Source organism: Notamacropus eugenii, chromosome 2 (genome assembly GCF_028372415.1).
Source record: "Notamacropus eugenii isolate mMacEug1 chromosome 2, mMacEug1.pri_v2, whole genome shotgun sequence".
In the NCBI taxonomy this organism is placed as follows: Eukaryota; Metazoa; Chordata; class Mammalia; order Diprotodontia; family Macropodidae; genus Notamacropus; species Notamacropus eugenii.
Window position 1 is genome coordinate 61,432,495 of NC_092873.1, and position 24,013 is coordinate 61,456,507.

General features: G+C 46.7%; 1 protein-coding gene across 7 annotated transcripts in view; it reads right to left on the bottom strand.

Annotated features, from left to right (window-relative positions):
- MLPH (melanophilin) overlaps positions 1 to 24,013 on the bottom strand; it is a 63,620-nt gene that overhangs the window by 20,997 nt on the left and 18,610 nt on the right. For 3 of the 7 annotated variants that reach the window (XR_011974004.1, XM_072640651.1, XM_072640650.1), the window contains exons 4-11: positions 19,442 to 19,663; positions 18,254 to 18,387; positions 16,559 to 16,597; positions 15,776 to 15,873; positions 14,224 to 14,352; positions 12,970 to 13,141; positions 9,527 to 9,696; positions 2,572 to 2,655 (exon numbers count right to left, since the gene is read on the bottom strand). Coding sequence is in view for 6 of the 7 variants with exons in the window: in XM_072640651.1 (XP_072496752.1) it covers positions 2,572 to 2,655; positions 9,527 to 9,696; positions 12,970 to 13,141; positions 14,224 to 14,352; positions 15,776 to 15,873; positions 16,559 to 16,597; positions 18,254 to 18,387; positions 19,442 to 19,663 (1,048 nt within the window). In the remaining variant the exon portion in view is untranslated. The remainder of the gene's footprint in view (positions 1 to 2,571; positions 2,656 to 9,526; positions 9,697 to 12,969; positions 13,142 to 14,223; positions 14,353 to 15,775; positions 15,874 to 16,558; positions 16,598 to 18,253; positions 18,388 to 19,441; positions 19,664 to 24,013) is intronic. The other 4 variants (XM_072640654.1, XM_072640653.1, XM_072640652.1 and 1 more) reach the window with 3 other exon arrangements.

The following is a 24,013-nucleotide window of genomic DNA, read 5'->3' on the forward strand; positions in this document are numbered from 1 at the left end:
CCCAGCAAAGCCCAGGCTGTTTTAGTGACTTCATTTGCCCATCTTTCCCCTTCACTCTGCCTGGCACCTACCTTGTGGCCTCTCCACAGCTCAGGGAAGGCTGTGGGGCAAGCAGAGGGACCCAAAAGATGTGTGAAGTCATGGGAACCCAGATCTAGTGACTTCAAGAAAACAAAAATCCAAACTCCACAACACTCCTTATGCTTCCCCCAAGAGAAATATTCTTCTCAAGCAAGATGTTACTCTCATGGTCACATCAAAGTACACTCTGATCCTTCTGCAGGTTGCCTTTGAACCACTGAGGAAGAGATGACTGCTCCAAGGTGGGAGGGAGGGAACAATAATCCAGTGAGCACTGCTGTAGGGAAAAGAAAGAAAGAAAGAGAGAGAGAGAGAGAGAGAGAGAGAGAGAGAGAGAGAGAGAGAGAGAGAGAGAGAGAGAGAGAAAGAGACAGACAGACAGACAGAGACAGATAGAACTGGACCAGCAGGCAGAAAAACTGACTTTCCAGCTCAGCCACCAATTAGTTTCATAAACCTGAGCAAATCCCTTCCCATCTAAGGGTCTCAGTTTTCTGCTCATTCTGTCCAGAACTGAGTCCATTAGCTTCACCATTTCCTGATCCTTGAAACAGTTTTTCATTTTTTTCCCTGAGCTTCTTCATCAGAGTTGAAGCACCCAAACTATATATTGATTCTTCTTTTAATTAGCTCCATTAAAACTGTGTGGAGTGCCATAGGAGGGCAGTGTGTGTGTGTGTGTGTGTGTGTGTGTGTGTGTGTGTGTGTGTCTGTCTGTCTCTCTCTCTCTCTCTATCTCTGTCTTTCTTTATATCTGTCTCTGTCTGTGTCTTTGTCTCAGTCTCTTTCTTTCTCTGCCTCTATCACTCTCTCTCAGTCTCACTTGGTCTCTGTCTCTCTCTGTCTTTGTCTTTCTCCTCTCCTTTCTTTTGTTTCTTTCCTTCTCTCTTTTCCTCCTTCCCTCCCTCCCTCCCTTCTTTCCTTCCTTCCTTCCTTTCCTTTCCTTTCTTCCTTCCTTCCTTCCTTCCTTCCTTCCTTCCTTCCTTCCTTCCTTCCTTCCTTCCTTCCTTCCTTCCTTCCTTCCTTCCTATACATTCTGTACATCTTTGAATATGCCCATGCTTCTCACATTTGAATGTGAATCTCTTAAGGACAGGGGCTATTTTCATTTCTGTCTTTGCATTCTATGGCTCAGTACAGTGCTTGGTACATAGGAAGCACTTAACAAATACTTGTTGATTGATTGATATCAATAATATATACTATATGATTCAGTGGAGAGATAGTTTGGGGTCAGAGGACCTGAGTTCAAATGCTCCCTCTCCCATTTACAACCTCAGGCAAGTCACTTCCCTTCTCTGGGTCTCAGTTTCCTCATCTGCAAAATGAGGGAGTTGAACAAGCTATACACAGTAGAAGGGAATTCTTGATTGGTTGCAGGAGACCTGGGTAGCTTCTTGGGAAACACTTTTTAAAATTAGAGCTGTTCAAGAGTGGCCCAGACTGCTCTCATGATTTATTGGCTTGGCTGGATCTCTTGCCAAACCATGCTGCCAGTGCTCAGACCATGTTTCTCATCCTTCGCAGGACTTTGGACTCTGCCCCTGGGATGCTGGGTTCTATTTCTGCCTTACCTTGCCCACAACCAGGGCTCTCTGCCTCTTTCCTGCTGTCTCCAACCCCCTGCTTCCGGTTCCCCTTAATGTCTTGTTTTCACCTATTAGAATGTAAAGCTACTTGAAAGCAGGGTCTATTTTGCTTATATCTGTATTGTCTAGGGCTTAGCACAGGGCCTGGTACCTAGTAGGTAATTAATAAATGATTTATCATTCATTCAAGGTCTTTCTAATAATAATAACAACTCTTATTTCAATAGTAGTTTAAGGTTTGCAAAGCACTTCATCCATGTTATCTCATTTATCCTCACAGTCACTTTCTAAAGTAGGTGTTGTCATTACCACCATCTTATGGATAAGGAAACTGAGGCTTGGAGAGTTATATGACTTGCCCAGGACCAGATAGCTTCTCTAAGTCTGTAGGTTCGTGGAATCGTAGACTCAGGTTTGGAAGGGCTAGTGGTCCATTCCCTTGTTAAGTGATTTGTCCAGGGTCACCTAACCAGTTTGTGTCAAAATTAGGACTTAAACTGAGGTCTTCCTTACACCAAGCCAGCCTTCTGTCCATTACTCCATACTGCCTCTGGCCTCATACATCATGGGTGAAATTTATTCATGTAGGTAGGTGGTTCAGTGGATTGTATGGCAGACCTGGAGTCAGGAAAACCTAAGTTCAAATCCAGCCTCACTTACTAACTCTATAACCTTGGACAAATCACATGGTTTGTCTGCCTCAGTTTCCTTATCTGTTAAATGGGGAGAAGGGTAGCACCTACTTCACTGGGTTATTGTGAGGATAAAATGGGATAGTGATGTAAGGTTCTCTCTTTAAATCTAACTAGTTAATTCAATAAGAAACTTCCACTTCAGCATCATTATTTCCTTTACTAAGTCAGGAGGGAACATGGCTTCCCAGGGCATGGCTTGATATTACCTCCTCCCAGGGCACCAGGATTCTCTCCTCCAGCCGGGCCAGCAGGCATTCAATGGCCAGCAGGTGCCGATTCATGTCAGAGATCTGTGGCAGAAGAAAGAAGGAGGACAGAGGAAACAGATTCCGATTTCAAGATTGGCGCCCATCACCTCAGAAGCACCAAAGTACCCAAAAGGAGCCCAGAGGAGAAGGCCCTCGTGAAAGGATCATGGAAGAACCACAGAATGGAAAGTCCAAAGGGACACCAGCAGCCCTCCCCCAAAGGAAGCCCTTCTGTTAGAAATCATTGGGTCCCAGATTTCCAGCTGTAAGAGTCTAACCCCCTCATCTTACAAATGAGGAAACTGAGTCACCGAAAGCTGAAGTGATTGGCTTAGGGTCAGTTACAAAGGTGGTAAGAGTTTGGCAGTAAATGATTCTTCTTGACTCTAAGACTAGCCTTTACCTGACCCCTACCACCCTGATCTGCCTCCCCAGTTTCAGAGTTCAAGGGAGAAAGCTGGGTGACTTGGCAAAAGAGTCAGGAAATCACAGGCAGAATGAACAAACTAAAAAAAGATTCTTGTGGGATCATAAGTTTATCTAACCTCAGAACAGTGGTTATTGGTGTCTCCTGTTCTTCCTCTCATTGGAGTTGGGAATGTTTACCCACCACATTCAAATAAAAACTCCCGACATCGATCCACACCGGAAGGCACACATCAATTACATCCACACTGATGGAAGTGAAGTGGCCGTCAGGTGCTCAGAGCCTCTGGTTTACAGCCAGAATCCTTGGATCTATACAATCTGTTAGCTAGCTCTGCGTCACCCCAAACCAATCATTCTCTTGGGCTAAGTGAGGAAAATCAATTCGTTTCCATTTCATCCCTACTGGCCCAGGTGAAGCTTCTTGTTATTATGACTTTTGTTTTTCATTTTGTTTATTTGAAGAGAGGAAAGGGACAGATCACAGTGTTAGCCTGGGCGCCTCCAGGCATTCAGGGTTTGAGGGGGAGTGTCCTTCTTAACTGGGAGAGGTGTATACCTGATGACTGCCCCCCTAGCCACCTCCAATCATTCAATCATTCATCCTTTTTTGAGCTAAATCCTCTGTTCTAATGAGTCATTTCCTTAAGACACTCAGATCAATGGGATCTGATCTGAAATAATTCCCCCATCAACTTTATCCGCTGTGAACATCTCAGAACAGATCAGTCACTGAGCAGCTGCTACCCTAGGGCATGGAAGAAAAAAAGCAATTCCAAATTCAAGTCAAGTCCCCAACCTGATTAAAATCCCTAAGACAAAGTAAGACCAGGGCAGTTAGGCGGTACTGGGCATGGAATCATAGAGACCTGAGTTCAAATGTGGCCTCAAACTCTGAGCAAACTCACTGCTGTCTGCCTCAACTGTAAAGGGGGGATAATAATAGCATCTGCCTCCCAGGGTTGTTGTGAGGATCAAATGAACTCTTATTTGTAAAGTGTGTGCCATGCAGTAGGCGGGATATAAATGCTAGCTGTCATCAACATGATGGTCATTATCATCATTGCCATGTTGAGGCAGAATGGGATAAGATTTAGAGGCAGGAGACCAGAGCTCAAAATCTGTCTTTGTTTCTTCTCTACAATGTCGCAGTTGGATGGTCTCTGAGTGTCCCAGAGTGACAATGAGAGTGGATGATTCTTTGAAATATCAAACTTAGGTGATGACCAGGAAACCAGAAATATACAAAAAATCCTGAGTAAATTCTGGAATTTTCGAAATGGATAGAGCACCTGAGAGATTGCTGGGTCCAAACTCTTTCTGATCAACATGGAGACAGAGAATTTGTCACTTCGTCAAGGTCCCACCACAAAACTCAGATGACATTCTTTGACTCTGAGGCCACAAAGGCTTGTCTCTTGTAGGGTAGGGGGGCTGTATCCTAATATCTTTTTATGCCAGGCCCTCTGTCAACATCTACCTCTAAACCATCATCAGGGCTGTGAAAGCCTTTGCAGGCGGAGAGTCCTCTTTTGACAGACCATTCTCACCTGGAAAGGCTTGAGTACTGGGCCCAGAAATGGCCTGCCTATGTCTTGTTATCTGGACCCACCAAACAGGACTTCAAGTCAACTTTGCAATTCATGGAATGAAAATAACACAAGTAATTAAGACCAATTAAGCTGAGTGGGAGGAGGGTACTTAGTTACTTATACTGGCTCACCGATGAATATGGTGGTAGCTTCCTATTTTAAGCAATTATTCCTACTAACTAGGTGCTAATGAGATAATTTCTAAATGATTACCTATACATCCCCCCCCCCCCCCCCCCCCCCCCCCCCCCGGTAAACTTTAGTGCCTTGGGAAAAAGTCCCATTGGCCCTACCCTTGTTATGGTGCTGGTCATCTGAGGCCCAGCACGGCTAAGGTGTGAGAAGCTTATAACTACACTTTGGATAAGGGCTCAGGCCTCTCTTTTCATGATTTGGAGTTAAAAGACCTGAGTTTGAATCTTGGCTCTATCATGTACAAGATGTGTGATCTTGGGTATGTCTCTTCAAACTCTGTTGGCCTCAGTTTCCTCCTGTGTCCAATGAAGGAGTTTGACAAGGACTGTTGTCCAACAAGGAGTTGGACAAGTTGGACTGTAAGACCCCCTTTTGTTTCCAAATTCCATAATTAGGTGATTCTGAGATGATTATACTGATACCATAACTTCATTTTGGGTGACGATAAAGTAACGTGATGAATATGAAAACTTAGCCCTTGTGACCTGAACCTGGGTTAGTTGGGTCTCAGTTCCCTCAGGTGTAAATCTGCGGGTTGGACATGATGACGTCTAAGGCCCTTCCAGACTGACTCACAGGCTCCTATGATGACACTGAGGCAAAAGAGTGAGACGGAACCGAGTTTTGTCTGGGATCACAGGACTCGATGGATGTGGCTCCATCATAGCAAGGAGGCAGCTCTCACAAACTCTGATGGAACATCCTGATGCCCTTACCCCATCCTTAAGGGAATTCCAGGCCTGGCCTAGAGGCTTGAAATGCATCATGACAAAGAAAGCCAAGGGAGCCAAGCACCCAGGTCTCTGGGCCTTTTTAAAAGACAGTTTCCATGAACACCCAGGGCCTGGGTTAGGCAGGGAATCTTCATCAAAAACCTGTGGAAGGTCAGAGCATCATAGGTCCAGAACTGCAGGGAATTCAACCCCCTCATTTTATACATTAGGAAACAAAAGCCCAGGAAAGTGAAGGGACTTATCTAAGGTCACCCAGTAACAGTGGACGGAGACAGGATTCGAATCCAAGTCTTCTGCCTCTAAAACTAGGGCATTTCCCTCTGGGTCACGTGACATCCTTCCCTTAAAGTAGCTCATTTCTCAACCCCATTAAATAGGTACAAGTAAACAGGACAAAACCCAGTAATGTTCCAGGCTCAACAGCTTTATCGATTTCTTCAAAGTCTAAAGCTGCTGAGTGCTTAAATTCATTTGGAGCTCTCTCCCTCGGAGCAAATCTTGGATCAGGCCTACCCTCTTGGTTGAGGGGGTCACATAGCAGACATGTGGCTGGTGAATGACTGACTCACCAACTAGCTCAGGGTCACCTGAGTTATCCTGATGGTGGTAGGGAGCAGGGTCCTGTGTCTCCTGCACCTTGGAGAGCTTTCTCTAGACCTCTCATGGGGTAGGGAGTGGCTTGATTCCCTACCCTATCTCCTTTGGAATCTTATTTGTGGGTGAATGGACTGGAGGCATGGGTAAGTTTCCTATTGTAGGTTTCCTTCCAGGAAGTGGTAGGGACAGAGGACTGACCTATGAAGAAGCGCTCCCAACACCCCAACGCAAAGGTCAGGCTGGCAGAGCAAGAAGCGAAGTGCTGGGGTTGGGTGGGGCCTTCCCTTTGATCAGGAGCTTCAAAAAATTAAACTAAAATCTCTTCCGGATCCCTTGATCATTCTGGAGATGGGGGGTGGCTGTTATCCCTCTTTTCAGATGAGGAAACCATGCTTGTTAGAGATAAAATGATTTCAAGCTACAACGTCATCAATCTAGAGCTGGAAAGTGCCTTCAAGGTCATCTGTGCTAAATAACACCTTCAGTTTCCAGATGAGGAAACTGAGGGTCTGAGGGGATCAGGGACTTAGAGCTGGAATAATAATAACAACCAGTATTTATGTAGCACTTAAGGTTTGCAAAGCCTGTTGATGCAGTTATTATCCCCATGTTACAGATGAGGAAACTGAGTCAAATAGAGGTGAAATGACCGGGTCCCATCATCTAATGTCAGACATAGGATCTGACCTCAGGTCTTTCTGATCCAGGTCTAGCATTCCATCCACTGTGCCACCCAGCTGCCTCCCATCTAGTCTAAGACTCTTATTTTACAATGAAAAACATGGCGGCCAGAGAGGTAATGGATTTGTCCTCGGGCACACAGGTTGTAAGAGAAGCATTTGGCAAAGTATGACATGTTCACAAAATAAGAACTAATATTATGATATGCATTTAGAAGGAAGGAGACTTGGACCATCTGACTTCATATGTATATACACTCACACAGCTCTGTTTATGTATGTGGATGAGCATGTATGTTCACACATGTGGTCACTGCCCTACTCTGGTGGGGGACACAACAGAGATCAAGGAATATCAGTGGGAAGAGACCTCAGAAGCCCTCTGGTCCAACCCCCTGATTTTACAGAGAAGGAAACTAAGGCTCAGGTAGAGGAAAAGATTAGCCAAAGGCCCAAGGTCATAAGGTTTTCTGACCTTATGTCCTTCTATTTTTAATATTATATGGAGGTGTCCCATGATGACTTCTTCCTGCCAAGGAGAGAGTTCTTTTGGTCTTATGAGCAGTGACTTTGAATAATCAGGTCAAAGTCTGGGGGTTGGTTTTGTTTTTCTAGATAAGGAAATCATGCCTTTTAAAGAGAAAATGAGAATATGAATATGATACCTGGTCTCCTGACTTCTCTTCCTACGCTGAGGATCAAAGACAGGGTGGTGTGAAGAGGCCTGGACTTGGAATCAGGAAGACCTGGGATAAATTTTGCCTCAGACACATATTGGCTGTGTGGTCCTGGGCCTCAGTTTCCTCCTCTGTAAAATAAGGGGATTGGGCCACATGACCCCTGAGGTCCCACCCAGCTCTCTATTTGTAATTGCATGATGCTTCAGGACTTCTACAGCCTACAGGGTAAGATGCAGATAGCGCAACCTGCCATAGACCGCTTCCCACCTATTTTCCCAAACTTATTACACATTGACCTCTTCACACACTGTGCTCTAGTAGTGAAACTGGAATACTGGCTAGGTGTTCTCTGAGTCCAGAGTGCGCTGGTAGTACATGTTTAGCAACTGACTATCTGGAAAAAATGTACACAGGATACACATTTAGTTGAATCTCAATATTAACATTTTCCCCATCACTTTATTAAATCTAAACAATTCCCAAAACAGTAAGTCAAGCCCTGATTTTTAGTGTTTGCTGAATGTTGCAAAATCAGCTCTTCAGAAGCGGGTTTGAGCTGGTTCCAGCATACCCCTCCCTGAATCTGCCATGCTATTTCCCACCTCTGTGGATTCACGCAGACCATCTGACTGCCTGGAGCCTGCCTTCCTTCCTTCTTTCCTTCCTTCCTTCCACCTTCCTTCCCTCATCCCCTCCTTCCCTCATCTCCTCCCTCCCTCCCTCCCTTCCTTCCTTCCTTCCTTCCTTCCTTCCTTCCTTCCTTCCTTCCTTCCTTCCTTCCTTCCTTCCTTCCTTCCTTCCTTCTTTCCTTCCTTCCTTCCTTGCCAGTCTGTTGGAATCCTTTTCTGTTTTCAAGGTTCAGCTCATGTGCCACCTTCTCCATAGGGGAAGCCATTTCTGATCCTTCTTCCCCTTTTCTTCACATTCTCCTGGAGCACTTGGTCTGATTTTTCCTTTGCCCTCTTTTCTCCCTACCTCCTATTATACCTGTCTATGTATGTGTTATGTTTAAGCACCCCCAGCAGAAGTGGAGCTCTTGGACTAAATCCTTTTTGTATTTGTACCCTCAGGGCTCATCATGAGGCTTGGCACCTACAGCATGGGAGAATCACCTGGGACAAAGTAAAGGATGAAATTCACTGGTGAGCAATAAACCTTTTACATCTTAAAAAACCAAAGCCCAAACCATAACCTTGTGATCTGCAATCTATCCTTTTGCAGGATAGATTGCAGGATTAAGTAACTGAAGTTAGTTACTTAATATATCCAATTTGGCCTTGAGGTTGTAAGTTTTTAATGCACGCCTTTACTCCTTCCTCATGAAACCACATATCATGGTGAACACTGAACAGATTTTGGAAATAAGACTAGTTTTCCAAATCTAGATTTGACTGTAGATCAAAGGTTTTCAATGGGTTTTAAATCAAATCAGAGTTCCCAGGCCATCAAAGCAAGGTCATTTCAGTCTTTGGGGCAAATTTCTTACCTTTCCATGAAGTATGACATGGTCCAGAGCTCTATTGCCATATCCCATCTGCATTTAGGCATGTCTGATTTCAGTGCTATTGGAAATCTATGGGCTATGAGTCTGGACTTGGGAAAAGCCACTATTTGTCAAAGGGATGCTGAAGGCCCCATGACTGGACCAGGCTGGTTAAAAGATTTTGAGCTTTGGTGCTTTGACGTCATTCTAGAAAGGGAGAATGTGAGAAAAAAGTGAGGGGAGAAAGCCCAGGGTCCAAAGTCAAGGACCAAGATCTTCAGGCCTAGTTCTGAGAAGCAGCTGGAATTTTCAGGAAGCTGCTTGAGATCAATGAGGCTGAAGGCCTGCCTTCCTCCTCAGTGTTAGTTTCTGTAGCATGGAGTTGTGAGTACTTTTGTAAGTATGTCTGAAAGAAAGCATTCCTTAAGGACATTTTGTTCTAACACTCAGTTTTCTGGAGAGTCACTGTGAAGTTTAGCACACCAAGGAGAGGAGGAGGCAGAATTTTGGGAATCTCTGCTCTTACCTGGGTTTCAGATGGAGCCATGCTTTCCTGGGAGGAAGCCCAGCTTCTGCGTTTGGAATGGTGGGGGGGATGGGCTGTCATCTTGTGGGCCTCTTCAATGTCCTCATCTGAGGTGTCCATGTCAGCAAAGTACTGGACGTGGGACTGGTCACTGCCCACGGCTTCTCCGTCTGTGGAGGATGAGTGGGTTTGAATTCTAGGGGGAGTTTCATAGATCTGGAAGGGGCAGAGACCCCCTTAGGCCTTACAATCAGAAGTCCACAGAATTGGAGTATTAGGCTGTTGGATCCAGCTCCCTCATTGTACAGGAGAGGAAAGAGAGGCCCAGAGAAGTCAAGGGCCTGCTCAGGGTCACACAGACAGTTCTTGGCTAAGCAGCCTGGGGCCCCTGACTCTAAATCCACTTCTCCATTACCCTGAGCCAAATGAAAGCTCCTAGATTTAGATAATTGAAACCCAAGGACAATGACCAAGGTTGACCCCAAAGAAGATATGTAAGAAGGCATCTCCTCCTATTCTTTATAGGGGTGGGGGGCTACAGGTGTGGAACACTGAATACTCCATCAGACTTTTTGGATCCATTGGTTAGTTTTGTTGAATTTCTCCCTGCCTCCCCCCACTTCTATTTTCCTTTTTATTATCAGGGATAGTGCTCTTGGAGGGGGCAAAGGGGATGAAAAAAAATCATCATTTATTTTATACCAGTTTTGCACTTCCCTATATTTATGGGTTTACATTCTATTCCCCCCAGCAGAGTATAAACTCCTTGAAGGCAGGCACAGGTTCATTGTTGTCTTTGTATCCCAGAGCCTAGCACTGTGCTTAGCACATAGTAGGAACTTGACTGAAAATGCAGAATGAGGTGTACATTTTGGACCTGGCCAGTGTCGGAATTTTCCTTAGGGGAAAAAAAAATTCAGTGGTGGTGGGGGAGTAGGAGGAAGAGAGAAGAAATGTTCGTAAAAAGAATTATAAAAAGAAGAAAACACACAAAAAATACTTTTTAGGTTAAATTGACTGATTGAATTTTAAGACTAATGTATACAGACCTTTATAGTTATTTGTCTCTGCTGAGCCTCACGGAGGCTCCCTCATGGGAGGGAGGTTCTATTGGGATTATTTACCCCATTTTGCAGAGGAGGAAACTGAGGCTCTGAGCTCAGAAGGATTGCACATCTTATAAGGGCTGGGGGGTGGGACTCGCACCCAGGTCTCTCCTGACTCCAAGTCCAGCACATTTTTCATTTTACTATAGTAAGGATCACAGGTAGAGGAATGCCAGGCTCTCCGAGCTGGAAGGAGCTCACAGACCATCGGAACTGCTGGCTATCCTTCCCTTATGGAATGTAGACTTTTGTTGTCCCCTTTGCATTCTGGGTTGGACCCTTCACTTTACAAGTGAAGTTTTTACAAACTCAAACCTTGCTCTTCCCCTGGACTGCTGCTAGCAGGCTGACTTAGGCTCCTAGAACTGGTCCCATGACATCTGGGGGATGCCCTTGTGTCTCATACCCATGTTCCCCAAGAGGAACACAGGACCAGAGGATCCCAGCTACAGAGTTGGAAAGGACTCTTACAGGTCATTGAGCCCCGGCTCCTTATTTTGTAGATGGGGAAACTGAGGCTCAGGGAGGTGATGAGATTATAGAAAGAGACTGAGGAGAGACTTCAGAGATCATCCTATGATGAATAGGGAAACTGAGGCCTGGAAAGGTCATGAGCTTATAGACTCAGAGCTGGAAAGGACCTACCTCAGAGGCCCTCTGAGGCTAAGAGAGTTGAGGTGACTGACCCAAGGTCACACAGGTAGTAAATGGCCATGCTAGAATTGGAACTCAAGTTCCCTGACCTCAAACCTTATACCCTTCTCACTATCTCCTACTTCCTCCCTGTACCAAACTGAAGGCTTCTAGAATCCTAGCCCTGCTTGGCAGCCAGCAGATGTTGGCAGGGAAATAACTGAAAAAGAAAACATGTTAGAGAGGGAGGGGCAGATGTTAGGCTTCAGACCCCTGTACCAAGATTTCTCAATGCACCCTGGTCGGGGGATGCTATTAGAGATGGCTTAGTGGGCAAAGGCTCAGTGGACCTCATTGACTGCAGCATTGTCAGGGGCCACAAACTTTGGGCCCATCCATCCTCCGGTGGGAGTGGGGGGTGGGCATGCTTCTGATTGCCACAGACGGTATTAGGAACAAACAGAAGTGGAGCTGGAGACAGTTCTTGTCCATCCACTAAATGGGACCGAGGGTCCCTCGATGCATAGCTCTGTGTAGATGGAGCCATAGGGGACCATGTGTTCTGAGCACAGCCATACCCCTGGAATCTAGGGCTGGGGGTGACTTTCTCCAGAAAGCTTTGGGCTGTGGATCCCTGGAAACTTGGCTGGGATTGTAGAATGATCCTTTTTGATCAGGGAGAGACCTCAGGGGTCATCTACTCAAATGACAGTATCAGAATCAAATGAGATATTTGTAAAGGGCCTAGCATATACTAGGTACTATACATATAAATGCTTATTTCCTCCCCTTCACTCATGTCCAACGCTCTAATTTTTCAGGTTGGGAAAGGGAGGCTGGACTTTTCCATGACATCCCTGACATTCCTGACCCATATTTGCTGGGATGAGTCACCGGGGGCCAAGTAGAATTGATCCCTCTTCCAAATGGATGCCCACTGAACACTTGAACCCAGCTATCATGTCCCCCACAGACTCTTCTCTTCTCCAGGATAAAACAGTCCAGTTCCTTCTACCTATTGTCCTCTGACCCGGCCTCCCGGCCCTTCCCCATGCCAGCTGGCCTCCCCTGGATCCTCTAGCTGGTCACTGCCCTTTTGGGGATGGGGGACCCAGAAGTGAGCACAGCCAGGACCTCATATAGCTGATCCCTCAGAATAAGACTTGTCCTCAGACTTTCTTTCCTGTCCAGTGACCAGGAATGGCAGAATATGCACCAATCCTCTTTCTCCCAGAGCCCATCATCTATGGCACTCTCTCTTCCTCCAGCCCAGCCTCCTTCCCCAGTGGTGACTTGTTTCTTGAATAGAAAATGGACTTTTTGAACTGACAAGGAAATTTCATCAGGTTGTAGTGAAATCCCCCTGTCCATGCAGGTTATTGGTCTCAGAGTTACCTGGAGGGGAGGACCTGAGAGGTTAGGAGCCACATGGCCAGCATGGGGCAGAAGCCACAGTGGAACATGAGTCTTCTGACTCTGAGGTCTGATCTCTAGCTGATCTAGTGTAGTACCTCTCATAGATTCTTAGAAACATCGAGAAACAGCTTAGGGGGAGACAAAATTAATCCAACCCACCAGGGATGCCCAAAGGGGGTGCTGACCCAAGAAGGGCCTGCAAACCAGTGCCTCTCTGCTATAGATCAGAGCAATGATCCATTCCTGGCTGATCCCACCTCCCCTTCCAGACAGGACTCTGAAGCTTACCAGGGCTGGGCTTTCTTTCCAGGCTGGAGTCTGAGGGCAGAGAGACCTTGGGGCTATTGCGTTCCTGCTCTTTGGGAAGGTCCTGGGCCTCTCTGGCAAGGCTGGCTTCGGTGACCAAGGCATCTTCCCAGGCAGCTTCCTTGTCATCAGCACTGGGAGAATCTGAGTGGATCTGAACACAGGCCTCGTAATTAGGAGGGTGAGGAGCTCATGCTCCCACTCTGGGAGGCCCCTCATTCAATCTTAACTCTTTCAGTGGGGATGAGGACCCCAAAGAGCCAGGGAGAGTCTATAGACCAAACAGCCTTCATGTTGTGACTAAAAAGATCCTTGTAGGAAAAAAGATTTAGAGATGGAGGGAAACTTTGAGGCCATTTTACAGAGGAGGAAACTGGGGTTCTGAAAGGTTAAGTGACTGGTCCAAAGAGGCAGGATTTGAACTCAGGTCCTCTCATTCTGGAGCAGAGCTTTTTCCACTGCCCCACCACATCAGGACCCTGGCTTGTTCTTAGAACTCAGAACACACTTTCAAATGATTTTTCAAAGCATTAGCTAACAGAATTCCTAAAAGCACTCTTATTCTGTCTGCGGGCTTCCCTCTGAAGTCTGATGGTGGCAGTTTTGTTCAGTCACAACAGGGCAGGAAGGCCTCTGTGAGGGACAGAGGTTTGTGATCTGGAACAGGGGAGGGTCTGGTCATGGGGGGAAGACCCAAGTCCTTTGAATCAGAGGATTTGAGGGTTTCTTAGCATATCTGTTATCATGGGACTTGTTGAGAGCCAGAGAGTGAGAGAAGAGCTGACCTTTGCCCTAGAGATAAATTTAGTCCTAACTTTGGTGAGAGATGGTGCTGGGTGTGCACAAGAGCATGGATCCTGGTGATGGGATCCAGATTCATATCCTGACTCTAATACTCACTGCCTCAGTGAGTCTCACTTTACTTCTTTATTAAAAAAAAAAAAGTGGGTGGGGGGATGAAGATGACTCTGCCCCCTCCTGCCAGGCCCCTTCCAGCTCTGAATCTATAGAGCTATTCTCTGTCTTTAGGGAGCTCAAGGTCCATGGGGGGAACCAGGGGTGAGCACAATACAGAGGAATATGGGGAGGGCCTGATCCTTGTTTTAGAGGACACCCATGCTGTGGAACAGGATTTCTCTTCTGGATGATGAGACACTTTAGGGTGCCAGTGTGCTGGCTACCAGGGAGGTCAGGAAGGAGCAGAGGGGCAGAGGGATGGCAGCAAAGCCCACCTACCCCCAGTACTTGAAGGCTGTCCAGGGTAGTTGGTGCTGGAGAAAACTGCAGAGACTGAGGATAAGACTGAGCAGAGCAGTCCGAGTCGACTTCAAAGTCAAAGGGGTGAACTGAGAGCAGCCGCTTTTCCTGAAAAGGGAGTGGAAAGTGGAAGAAAGGGCAAAAGTCAAGGGCACCAGCATCCACTGGGGGCACCAGTGTCCACCAGGGGACAGCAGTGTAGGAAGCAATGGCACCTCGAATCCAGCTCATGTTTCTGCCACCCTTCCTTAGCTAATGAAGTACCATCCAAATGGCCTGGCCTGAACCCTGGGGAGTGGGGAGGTAGCTGATAGTGGGGATGTGGCAGATCCCAGGAAAGAGACTGAAATTCTTAGGCTCTCGCTCCTCATTGACTGGAACTCCAGACCCAGAAACCATGTTTCTGTAAAAACAGAATGCTTAGGTGTGGCCCCCTCAGGTGCCTATTGGAGGAGGGGGAGCCTGTGGTGGGTGGAACCCATGGGCTGGGGCCGATTCATAGACTCTAGTGGTGATAGCTGACCCATCTGTGGGATTGTAAGACTTGCAAAGCACTTTACTACACTACACTACACTACACTACTACACTACAAAGCCAGCATTTAACATAGCACCTCACAGTTTACTGAGCACTTCACAAATAGGTTCTCCTTTGATCCTCACAACAACCCTGGCAGGGTGGTGGTATTTTTATCCCCATTTTACAGTTGAGGAAACTGAGGCATATCCAGGTAAAGAGACTTACCCAGGGTCACTTGGTTAATGGAGTTGGATGTTCCTGACTCTGTCCATGGTGGCCTCTGATATATGAGCTCACGGATGGCCCTGGCAGCCATGAGGGAGATGCTAGACAGAGCACTCACCCTTCACAACAGCCCTGGTAGGGGGGAGCTGCAAGGGTCTTACTCCCATTTTACAGAGGAGGAGACTGAGGCTCCAAGAGGACAGGGAAGTGACCCATAGAGGGTCTCACAATTTAGTCGATAGCCTAGCCAGATCTTGAATCCAGTCCTTCTTAATCTTTAGCTCTCCTTTACTATAGAGGCCTCATCCAAAGGTTGCTGTAGGATGGACACAATTTGGGGTTAAATCACTCGCTGTGCAACCCTGGTCAGGGGACTGTGCCTCTTTGGGCCTCGGTTTACCAAACTGCAAAATGAAGGGGATGGGCTAAATGATCTCTAAATCTCAGGGCTCCAAAGTTTCACTGAGCATTAGGAGAGGAGGGGGCCAGAGTAGACATCCTGACTTGTCCAAGACTGGGACCAGAAAGGGCATTGCTGTAACCCGGGATGGCTGTAAGCTGGAGGTGGGACCAGAGCTGATGTGGCCCCTGTTTGCTGAGTTGATTCTGGACTTCTTCACTCTGGTCTCACTGGCTGACCTCTTGGGGTAGACGATTCAGAATTGGAAACCCCCATGACACTTAAGGATGCCCAGATGGTGACTGGCCCCAACTGCAGGGCACCAGTGATTTCAGAGAAGGGGCCTTAGGGAGGGAAAGAGGGATAGGAACAGTGGTGACACTCACTCTGCTGAGATGCTGAGCCTCGGCACCACATAGAACCTCCTCTTCAGAGGTCTGCTCGCTGTCCCCACTGCCTTCAATGGGAGAGAGCTGTGTTGCACCTGTGGTGGATGGGAGACTGGCTGTAGCATTGAGTTAGAGGTGGGAGGGACCAGCCCCTTCATTTGACACATAAGGAAACTGAGGCCAGGAGTGGTTAAGTGATTTGTCCTGTGTCACACTACTACTGAGTGCTGAGGCAGGTCTTGAACTCAGGTCTTCCTGACTCCAAGTCCAGTATGCACTATCCCACACTGCCTTGGGGAGTCACAAGTATGCATGGCAGAATAAGGAAGAGGGGCTGATTCTCACTGAAGTATCTGTGCTTACTAAGAATGCTATGGATATTACATTAGAGTCCAATTTGACCATCCCTCCCTTCCTCCCTCCCTCTCTTCCTTCCTTCCTTCCTTCTTTCCTTCCTTTCTTCCTTCCTTCCTTCCTTCCTTCCTTCCTTCCTTCCTTCCTTCCTTCCTTCCTTCCTTCCTTCCTTCCTTCCTTCCTTCCCTTTCCTTCCTTCCCTTCCTTCCTTTCCCCTTTCCTTTTCTCTCTCTGTTTTTTTTTTTCTTCCATAGGTGGAGTCTATTTGAGCCCTATCTTATTTCCCCTTTATGGACCTCAACCACTTCAAGTAGAACTATAACTAGGGTGAGGAAATTGGGACTTTTTCCTAAGGTTCTATTTAATTTCTTAAAATGTGGGTAAGAATGTAAGAACGCCATCAAAACAACTGCCTGGACCACTTACTGTTCACATCTGGCAGACTGCAGGATCTGTGGTGAAGACCTGGAAGCAAGGGGAAAACATTCAGTGAGAAATGAATGAGCTGATGCAAGTGCTTAGTAAACCTTAAAGGCACATTTCTGTTATTTTTCATCATCATTGTCATCGTCATCAGCATGATCGGCATCCTATGGAGAAAGACGGCACCAGGTGCCTCAGTGCATAGGGTAGACCTGGAGTCAGACCCGAGTTTGGAGCTGGTCTGAGATGCTTGCTAGCTGGACAAGTCTGCCTCAGTTTCCTTTTCTGTAATATTGGGATCATAAAAGCACCTACCTCCCAGGGCTGTTGGGAGGATCACTTGAGATAATGCATAGAAAGTTCTTTGAAAATCTAAAAGAGCTATAGAAATGGTAGCTATTAGGGCTTTACTGTTGACAGGACTCAAAGCCAGGTCTCTCTACTGCCCTACACTCATTATAGTGTGAAGTCCTACACACACCTTTCTCAGATATTGATCACCATCCTCCTCCCTTCCTAAGAGAGGCTATTTGATGTTCTGGAGAGAGTGCTGAACCTGGAGGCAGTAAGACCTGGATTCGAATCCTGCCTCAGATGCTTATTAGCTGTGTGACTTCAGGCAGCTTCCTTAGCCTTTCTGAGCCCGTTTCCTCCTCAGTAAGAGCACCAAAGCTCTCTGCAGGCTGGATGCTCTGCTCTCCTGCCCCACCCTTAGATCTCGCAGTGTCCCCTGAGGCTGGAGACTGCACAACTGAGGGACACCAAATGAAGCCTTGGGTGGATCAGGGTAGTGAGACTTACATTGCACACTGCTGCCACCTCCTGGTAGAAGGTCACCTTAGCTCTGCTTATAAGATCATGGATGCAGACATGAAGGGATCTCAGAAGCCTTCTAGTTTGACCCCCTCCCTCCATTTTACAGATGAGGAAACTGAGGCTAGTGTAGCTTAAATGACTTGCTAAAGAGTTGCCCCCACTGGTGTATGGGGCAGGGAATGATTCCACTACTTGATTCCCTCTTGTTATTTACATAATTTTTGTCTTAATTGTTTTTATTATTAGGGGACTGCTAGATGGCCCAGTGGCTAGCGTACTGGCTAGAGAATACAGCCTGAATTAGGCTTTAGGTAGTTCCTAGCTGTGAACTAGGGCAAATCACTTAATCTGTCTGCCTCAGTTTCCTCATCTGTAAACTGGGGATAACAATAACATTTACATCCTAGGGAAAGATACTTGTTTCTGTCTCTTTCTTTCTCTTTCCTTTTCTCTCTCACATATTCTCTCTTTCTTTCTCCCACTCTCTCTCTTTCTCTCTCTCATTCTTTTCCATTTTCTCTCTCTCTGTCCCTTTCTCCCATTCTCTCTTCCATATTGTTTCTCTCTTCCTTTTCTCTCTCTCCCATTCTTTCTCCCTCCCTTCTTTCTCCCATTCTCTCTCTCTCTCTCTCTCTCTCTCTCTCTCTCTCTCTCTCTCTCTCCCTCTCTCTCCCTCTCTCTCGCTCTCATCTCCTGCTGTGATTGGCATCATTTGATTACCTAGGGAAGTATATATTCAATCTGGGAAAAGTAACCAGGGGCCCCAGAGGTTGGCTGTCCCCTCATTGTCCCAGTGAAGGTCGGAGTCCATTGTTCGAAGAGAAAACCAGGCTCTGAGAATCTCTGATAACTCTTCCCCCACCCAGTCTATGGTACTCTTACCTAAAGCAGGTGAGCTATCCTGTTCATGCTGCAGCCTTCCATGGAGAGAGTTCAATACTTTGGCACTACCAGAATGCTTAAACCTCGCTCTCACATGCTCATAGTACCAATTGAGGGAGCCTGTCTTCACAACTCTGCCAAAGGAAAAAAAAATGTCCTTGTGAACCAGGGAATTAATGCCAATGTGTGTAACCACACGCATAATACAAGCATCCAACTCTCCTTCTGAGGTCATCTCCCCATTTGGTATGCCTTGATGCCTCTCACAACAGTCTCACTATTCAAAACCTTAATATTCAGAGATCTCTAATGTCATCAGCATTGGTACCCCCTCCACAGACCCAGATAGCGACCCCTCCATGACTTAGTCATGGCTCATTTTTCAGAATGGCTCTTACTGAGGTATTTGCCCCCTGAAGTTAATTTGAGAAGGAGCCCTTGTGAGCCCCATTAGGCTGGTCTTCCCACAACAGGTGGGGAGTGTGTCATCAGCTCCATGTATAACCTTTGCATCCTGTTACAGAGGATGTATTCTTCCACTATAGCCTTCGGGAACCCAAGCTCACCCCCATACCTCATGAGGACACCATGAAGTTCTTCAGTAGAAGAATAAAAGTTCCAGTTTACATTCCTATAGGACATTAGAGATTACAAAGGACTTTCCACTGCAATCCCATGATTTTTGGTGGAGTGGAAAAAAACCAACTGAATTTGAGCGAGTACCTTAGAGAGTACGGTACATTGGACAGAACCTTGGGTTTGGACTCTGAGGCTTTGGGTTCAAATCCTAGCTCTGTCATTTACTCCCTGTATGAACTTGGGCAAATCCCTGGGCCTCAATTTCTTCTTTTGTAAAATGAAGAGGTTGGATTAGATGGGTCTGAGACAGTCTCTAGTTCTCAATCCATGAACTTTGCAGGTTGCATTATTATCCCCATTTTATGGATGAAAAAGATGAGGCTTAGAAAGGAAGTGACTTGCCCAAAGTCACCCAGCTGAAGTTCTGTATCCTGCCCAGGTCTCTGCTGACTCCAAGTTTACTGTTCAATAATAACTCCTGATAATGACTCATAATTCCACAGACAAGTGCTTTCCTTGTAGACTTCCTGCCAGTGATACTGACTCAGGATAACAAACAGAGGTAGCTCATCCAACCCTGCCCGGCTGCTGGTCCCACATCGCCCTCACCTGGCCAGTCTGCATGAATCGCAGACCCAGCCTTGCTCTCGCCGGTTGTAGCTGCTGCACTTTTTGCAGGTGAACAGGTGACAGTCCAGGCACTGCTGCCTGCTGTTGACCAGGAAGCGGTAAGGCTGCAGGCAGTGCCCACAGTGGGTCTGGTTCAGGTGAGCCTGGTCTGACAGTAGTTCCTTCTTCATGCTCTCTTTGTGGATCTTGCCCTTTAGTTCCCTTAGGGAAGTGGCAGAAAAGAGCAAAGTAGCACATGAGAAAGCTGAGGCCCAGGCTTCTTGAGTTACACTAATGAGAGGAGTTGAGGGCTCAGCACCCCAGGATGTGGGTTCCATTCTAGCTGTGTCCTGAGCAGTCTACAGCGCTCCCTTTGAGGCTCGCCGGGGCCTTTAGAGGCTCTCCAGGGCTTTGCATAAAGGCCTCAGGAAAGGCTTGGGGAGGATTCTTTGTAGCTAGATTGATTGGGTCAGTGAGTACTGCTAAAAGTCTGCACAGTGCCTTGCACATACACAATATGTAAAAGCCTACCTGCAGGGACCTCAGAGACCACTTAGTTCCATCCCCTCATTTTACAAATGAAGAAACTGAGGCTCAGAGAGGCCTTAGGATCCAAGCTCTAGATTTGGAGGGATCTTACAGACTGGCTAGTCCCACCCCTTCATTTTACAGCTGAATTAAAAGCCTGAGGCTCAGTTTAGGCCACACTTTTTGTGTTGGTCCTTCCTTGCTGAAGAAGACCATGCCATCAAAGAAATGATGACATGACTTGCACTTGACTTTGTTTTGAGTGAGGGAAGGGCTGTGCAGGTCACCAGCCTCACTTTTCCTCCAGAGCCATCTGAATCCAGTGACCTGATATTCCTCAGGATGACTGGAGATGGCCCAGGATGCACTGGAAGACCTTGGACCAGGCCACACTTTTAGAACCGAATTGAAGGAGGTGCAGGGTTTACGAGGAAGAAAGGATGCTGAGTCTGAGATGAGCAGAGGGGAAGGGGACGAGGGAAGAAAGGGTGAAAGAAGATGAGGAAACTTGCCCAACATTGGAAGAAAAACCAGTGTTTTCCCAGGTTTTCTCCCAGAATCTGTCCTTCTCACTTGGGTGAATGGGGGTTGGAAAGGTTCAAAAGATGGAACAGAAAAAAATGTCACCAAAGAAACCTGGGAGGGAGGAAGAGGATGGACAGGTCACTGACCTTCTGGGGCCTCAATTTTCTTATCTATAGAATGGGAGGGGGGTTAATAGGATCTTTTGTTCATTCTTCCTTCCTTAAGACTGAATGACATTCCAACCCCCATAAAGATGGTGGTGGTGGGGAGACTAGTGCCAGTGAAGTTCAAGCCCAGGCAGGTCCTGTTCAGCTTGTGACAAAGTGAAGAAGGCTCCTGGTCTGGAGTCAGGAAAATCTGAGTTCAAATCTTGCTTTAGTTAGCTACTACCTCTGTGACCTTGGGCAAGTCACTTTACATCTATCTACCTCAGTTTCCTGATCTATAAAATGGGGATGATAATAGTACCTACTCTGCAAGGTTGTTGTGAAGAGGAAATGAGACATTTGTAAATAGAGTTTAGTACCTTGACTGTAACATAATAGGTGCTATATAAATGTTGATTCCCTCTCTCTGCTAGGCTCTGAGCACCCGCTGGCCTACCTGTATTTTTGTCACTAGAAGAGCAGCGCTTTGTAGCTTGGTTCATCTCTAGGGGACACATTTTTTGAACCACAACAACTTGTCCAGATGATCAAATGAGCTAAAAGGGAGCTTGCAATCTTTATATGTGGAAGGAGAAACCATACAAGGATGCCATAAAGCCTGGAAGCAGGATCAAAGAATCTTGGAGCAAGAAGGGGGCTCTGTAGCTACCCAGTCCAATTTTCACGCATCTCACTTTTTTGTTTCCATTGTTATGAAGGGTTTTCCGTATATTGAGTCAAACTCAGAATTTCTGCAACTTCTATCAAGCCATCAAGTCAACAAGCCTTTATTAAGTGCCTGCTGTATGTGGCAGGCTCTACATGACAACCCTGTAAGTACTTGAAGATAGCCATACATCTCCCAAATCTTCTCTTGTTGAGGCCAAATATTCTGAGTTATTTTCACTAGCCCAAAGCCTCCTATTTGTTCTAGTTTCTGTGTGTCTAATGCAGCATACTGGAGACCTGGAGTCAGGAAAATGAGGGTTCAAGTCCCATTTCCAACATGAGCAAATTACCTTTTAACTTCTGTGAGCCTATTTTCTCACATGTAGAACAGGGATAAGAACTGCCTAGATAAGGAGGTTTGAGTTGGTTTAAGGTCAGAGAAAGCAGTCGTCTCTTGGGATCCTAGGGAAGGGGCTTCTTAGAAGCTAGAAGCTGGTGGTGACCCATGAGTTAAGGAAGCTGGGACACTGCAGAGATGCCCCAGCTGGCTTTGACTTGACCCTAGGAGATTTTGAGGCTGATCTGTCAGTCTTCAGCTACCATCTCCCCCTCAGGGAAGGCAGTTGACTTCCCCTTCCAGTTCTCAGAGTGTTTTCTCAGCCCTAGGAGGACTCAGTACTGGGCAGCTCCAAGGTCCTCCTCCCTGATAATACCATAGTCTATATCTGTCCCATGATGGAGGTCTGTCTGAGGTAATCTCCGGAATCCCTGCGTGTTTGTATGACTCCCAAGCCTCTTTCCTCTTGTTTGCCTAACAGGGTAAGGTGAACAGGCGTGATATTTAGCTTGTAGGCTGGGTCCTTTAAAGAAGGTGGTTTCTTTTAGCCTCCTCAAGACAGGCCCCACCTATGTCTTTCCACCACTGACACCCCATCTTTGAGCTCCCTCTGAGACTCAGGAATGTGGGAAGACCAAAGACTTTGGTAACCAAAATGAGTGCACCAAATGAATTTAGAAATATCAACTGTCCCCCAAGGTACTGAAATGAAGCTATGATCTCCTGAGGGCACTCAAAAATTAACAAGCATTTATTAAGCACTTACTGTATGCTAGACACTGAGCTGGATTCTAGAGTTACAGAAAAAAGCAAAAAAAAATTCACTTGTGTTGAGGATGTACTTGAGTAAGGGATGAATAGATAAAGGAGGCTGAAGCATGATACAGTGAAAAGAGCCCTGGGTTCAAATCCTCAGTACACCTAAGTGACAGTGAGAAAGTCACTTTATCTCACTAGGGCATCAATTTTCTCCTCTGTAAAATGAGGAATAGGAGTGTGGGGTGGGGGTGGACTAGATGCCCTCAGAAACCCTAGTTTCTAGTGGGGGAGACAGCATATCCATGAATAGGTACATGCAAGGTACATGCAAGATACATGGACAGCACATGAGAAGTCAAGATAGAGGGGAGGGGAGGGGAGGGGAGGGCTCATGGAATTCCAGACAGGGCCTGGAATAGTGAGCTTGAGTTGTTGAGTCACTGAAGATTGCAGGAGGTTGACTCAGCCTGGCCACCTCATCATCAGTGACTCTTGCCCAGACCCTCCTATGATTCCTTCACCAGGAGTCCACCCAATGTGCTGGGTGGGGATGGCAGGAGGCCTCTAGATCTTTGGATGTTGAATGATGGGCTGCCCATCACTTGAGTACATCGAATATACTGAAACTCCCTCACCCCCACCCACAGTGCCCCTCCTTGTTGGCCTTTGGGTGACACATATTGGGTGACGCAATTCTTTGGAGAATGTCGTGTTTCAAGATATGGGGCACCACCAGAAGATGGCTGATGTCAGAAAGGTAGGAGATACCTGAGGTCCTTAAAAGCCTTGGCCAGTTTCCCCAAGGCCACCCAACCTGATCTTCACCTCCATTTGAATCCCCATCCATATTAGATATTTAGGAGAACAGGTTACATTTCCATTGAGGATGGCCTGAAGAAGGGATGATTAGGTTTGGGAAGCCAAAGCTGGTTCAGTGGAAAGAGCCTTGGCATTGCAATTAGAGGACCTGAGCTCAAATCCTCGTCTCCCCTTGTGACTTTGGGGAAGCCTGTTGATGGCTCTGGGCTTCAATTCTCTTCTCTGTAGAATGAGGGAGCTACATGACCTTCAAGGTCAAGTTCAAGAGTGTGGATCCTGTGATAAGGATTCTGGCCCTAGATCCCACCATTCTTGTCACAGAATTGACTTAAAGATGTAAAGAGTCCAACATCTCACTGTGCTCACTGCCTTTTGATTTGGTTCAGCCAAACTCCCTCTACAAGGCAGTGCTTGAACAAGGTCCCTCACACTTGGTCCAAAGCCCCTTGACGGATGTTAGCAACAGAGATACTATCATGACCCTCCCTAGTGAGGCTTGGGAAGGCACCTCTGCTGGCCTGAGCAGGAGACCCAGCACAGAGTCCCAGGGGCAGAGGGGGAGGAGAGAGATGCCCCCAGCAGGCTCCAGTTTGGGGATGACATGGAGCCATTGAATCAATTCGGAGAACCCTGTTTGACCTCAGTGAACTCCATCTTCCTTCTGTGCCTAACTCTAAAATAGCCACAGACACTTTATATTTCTACACTGAATTGTCCTGAGCCCCCATTTTACAGAGTAGGAAAGTGAGGCTGGGGAGTTCAAGTCACTCTTTGCCTAAGACAATGTTG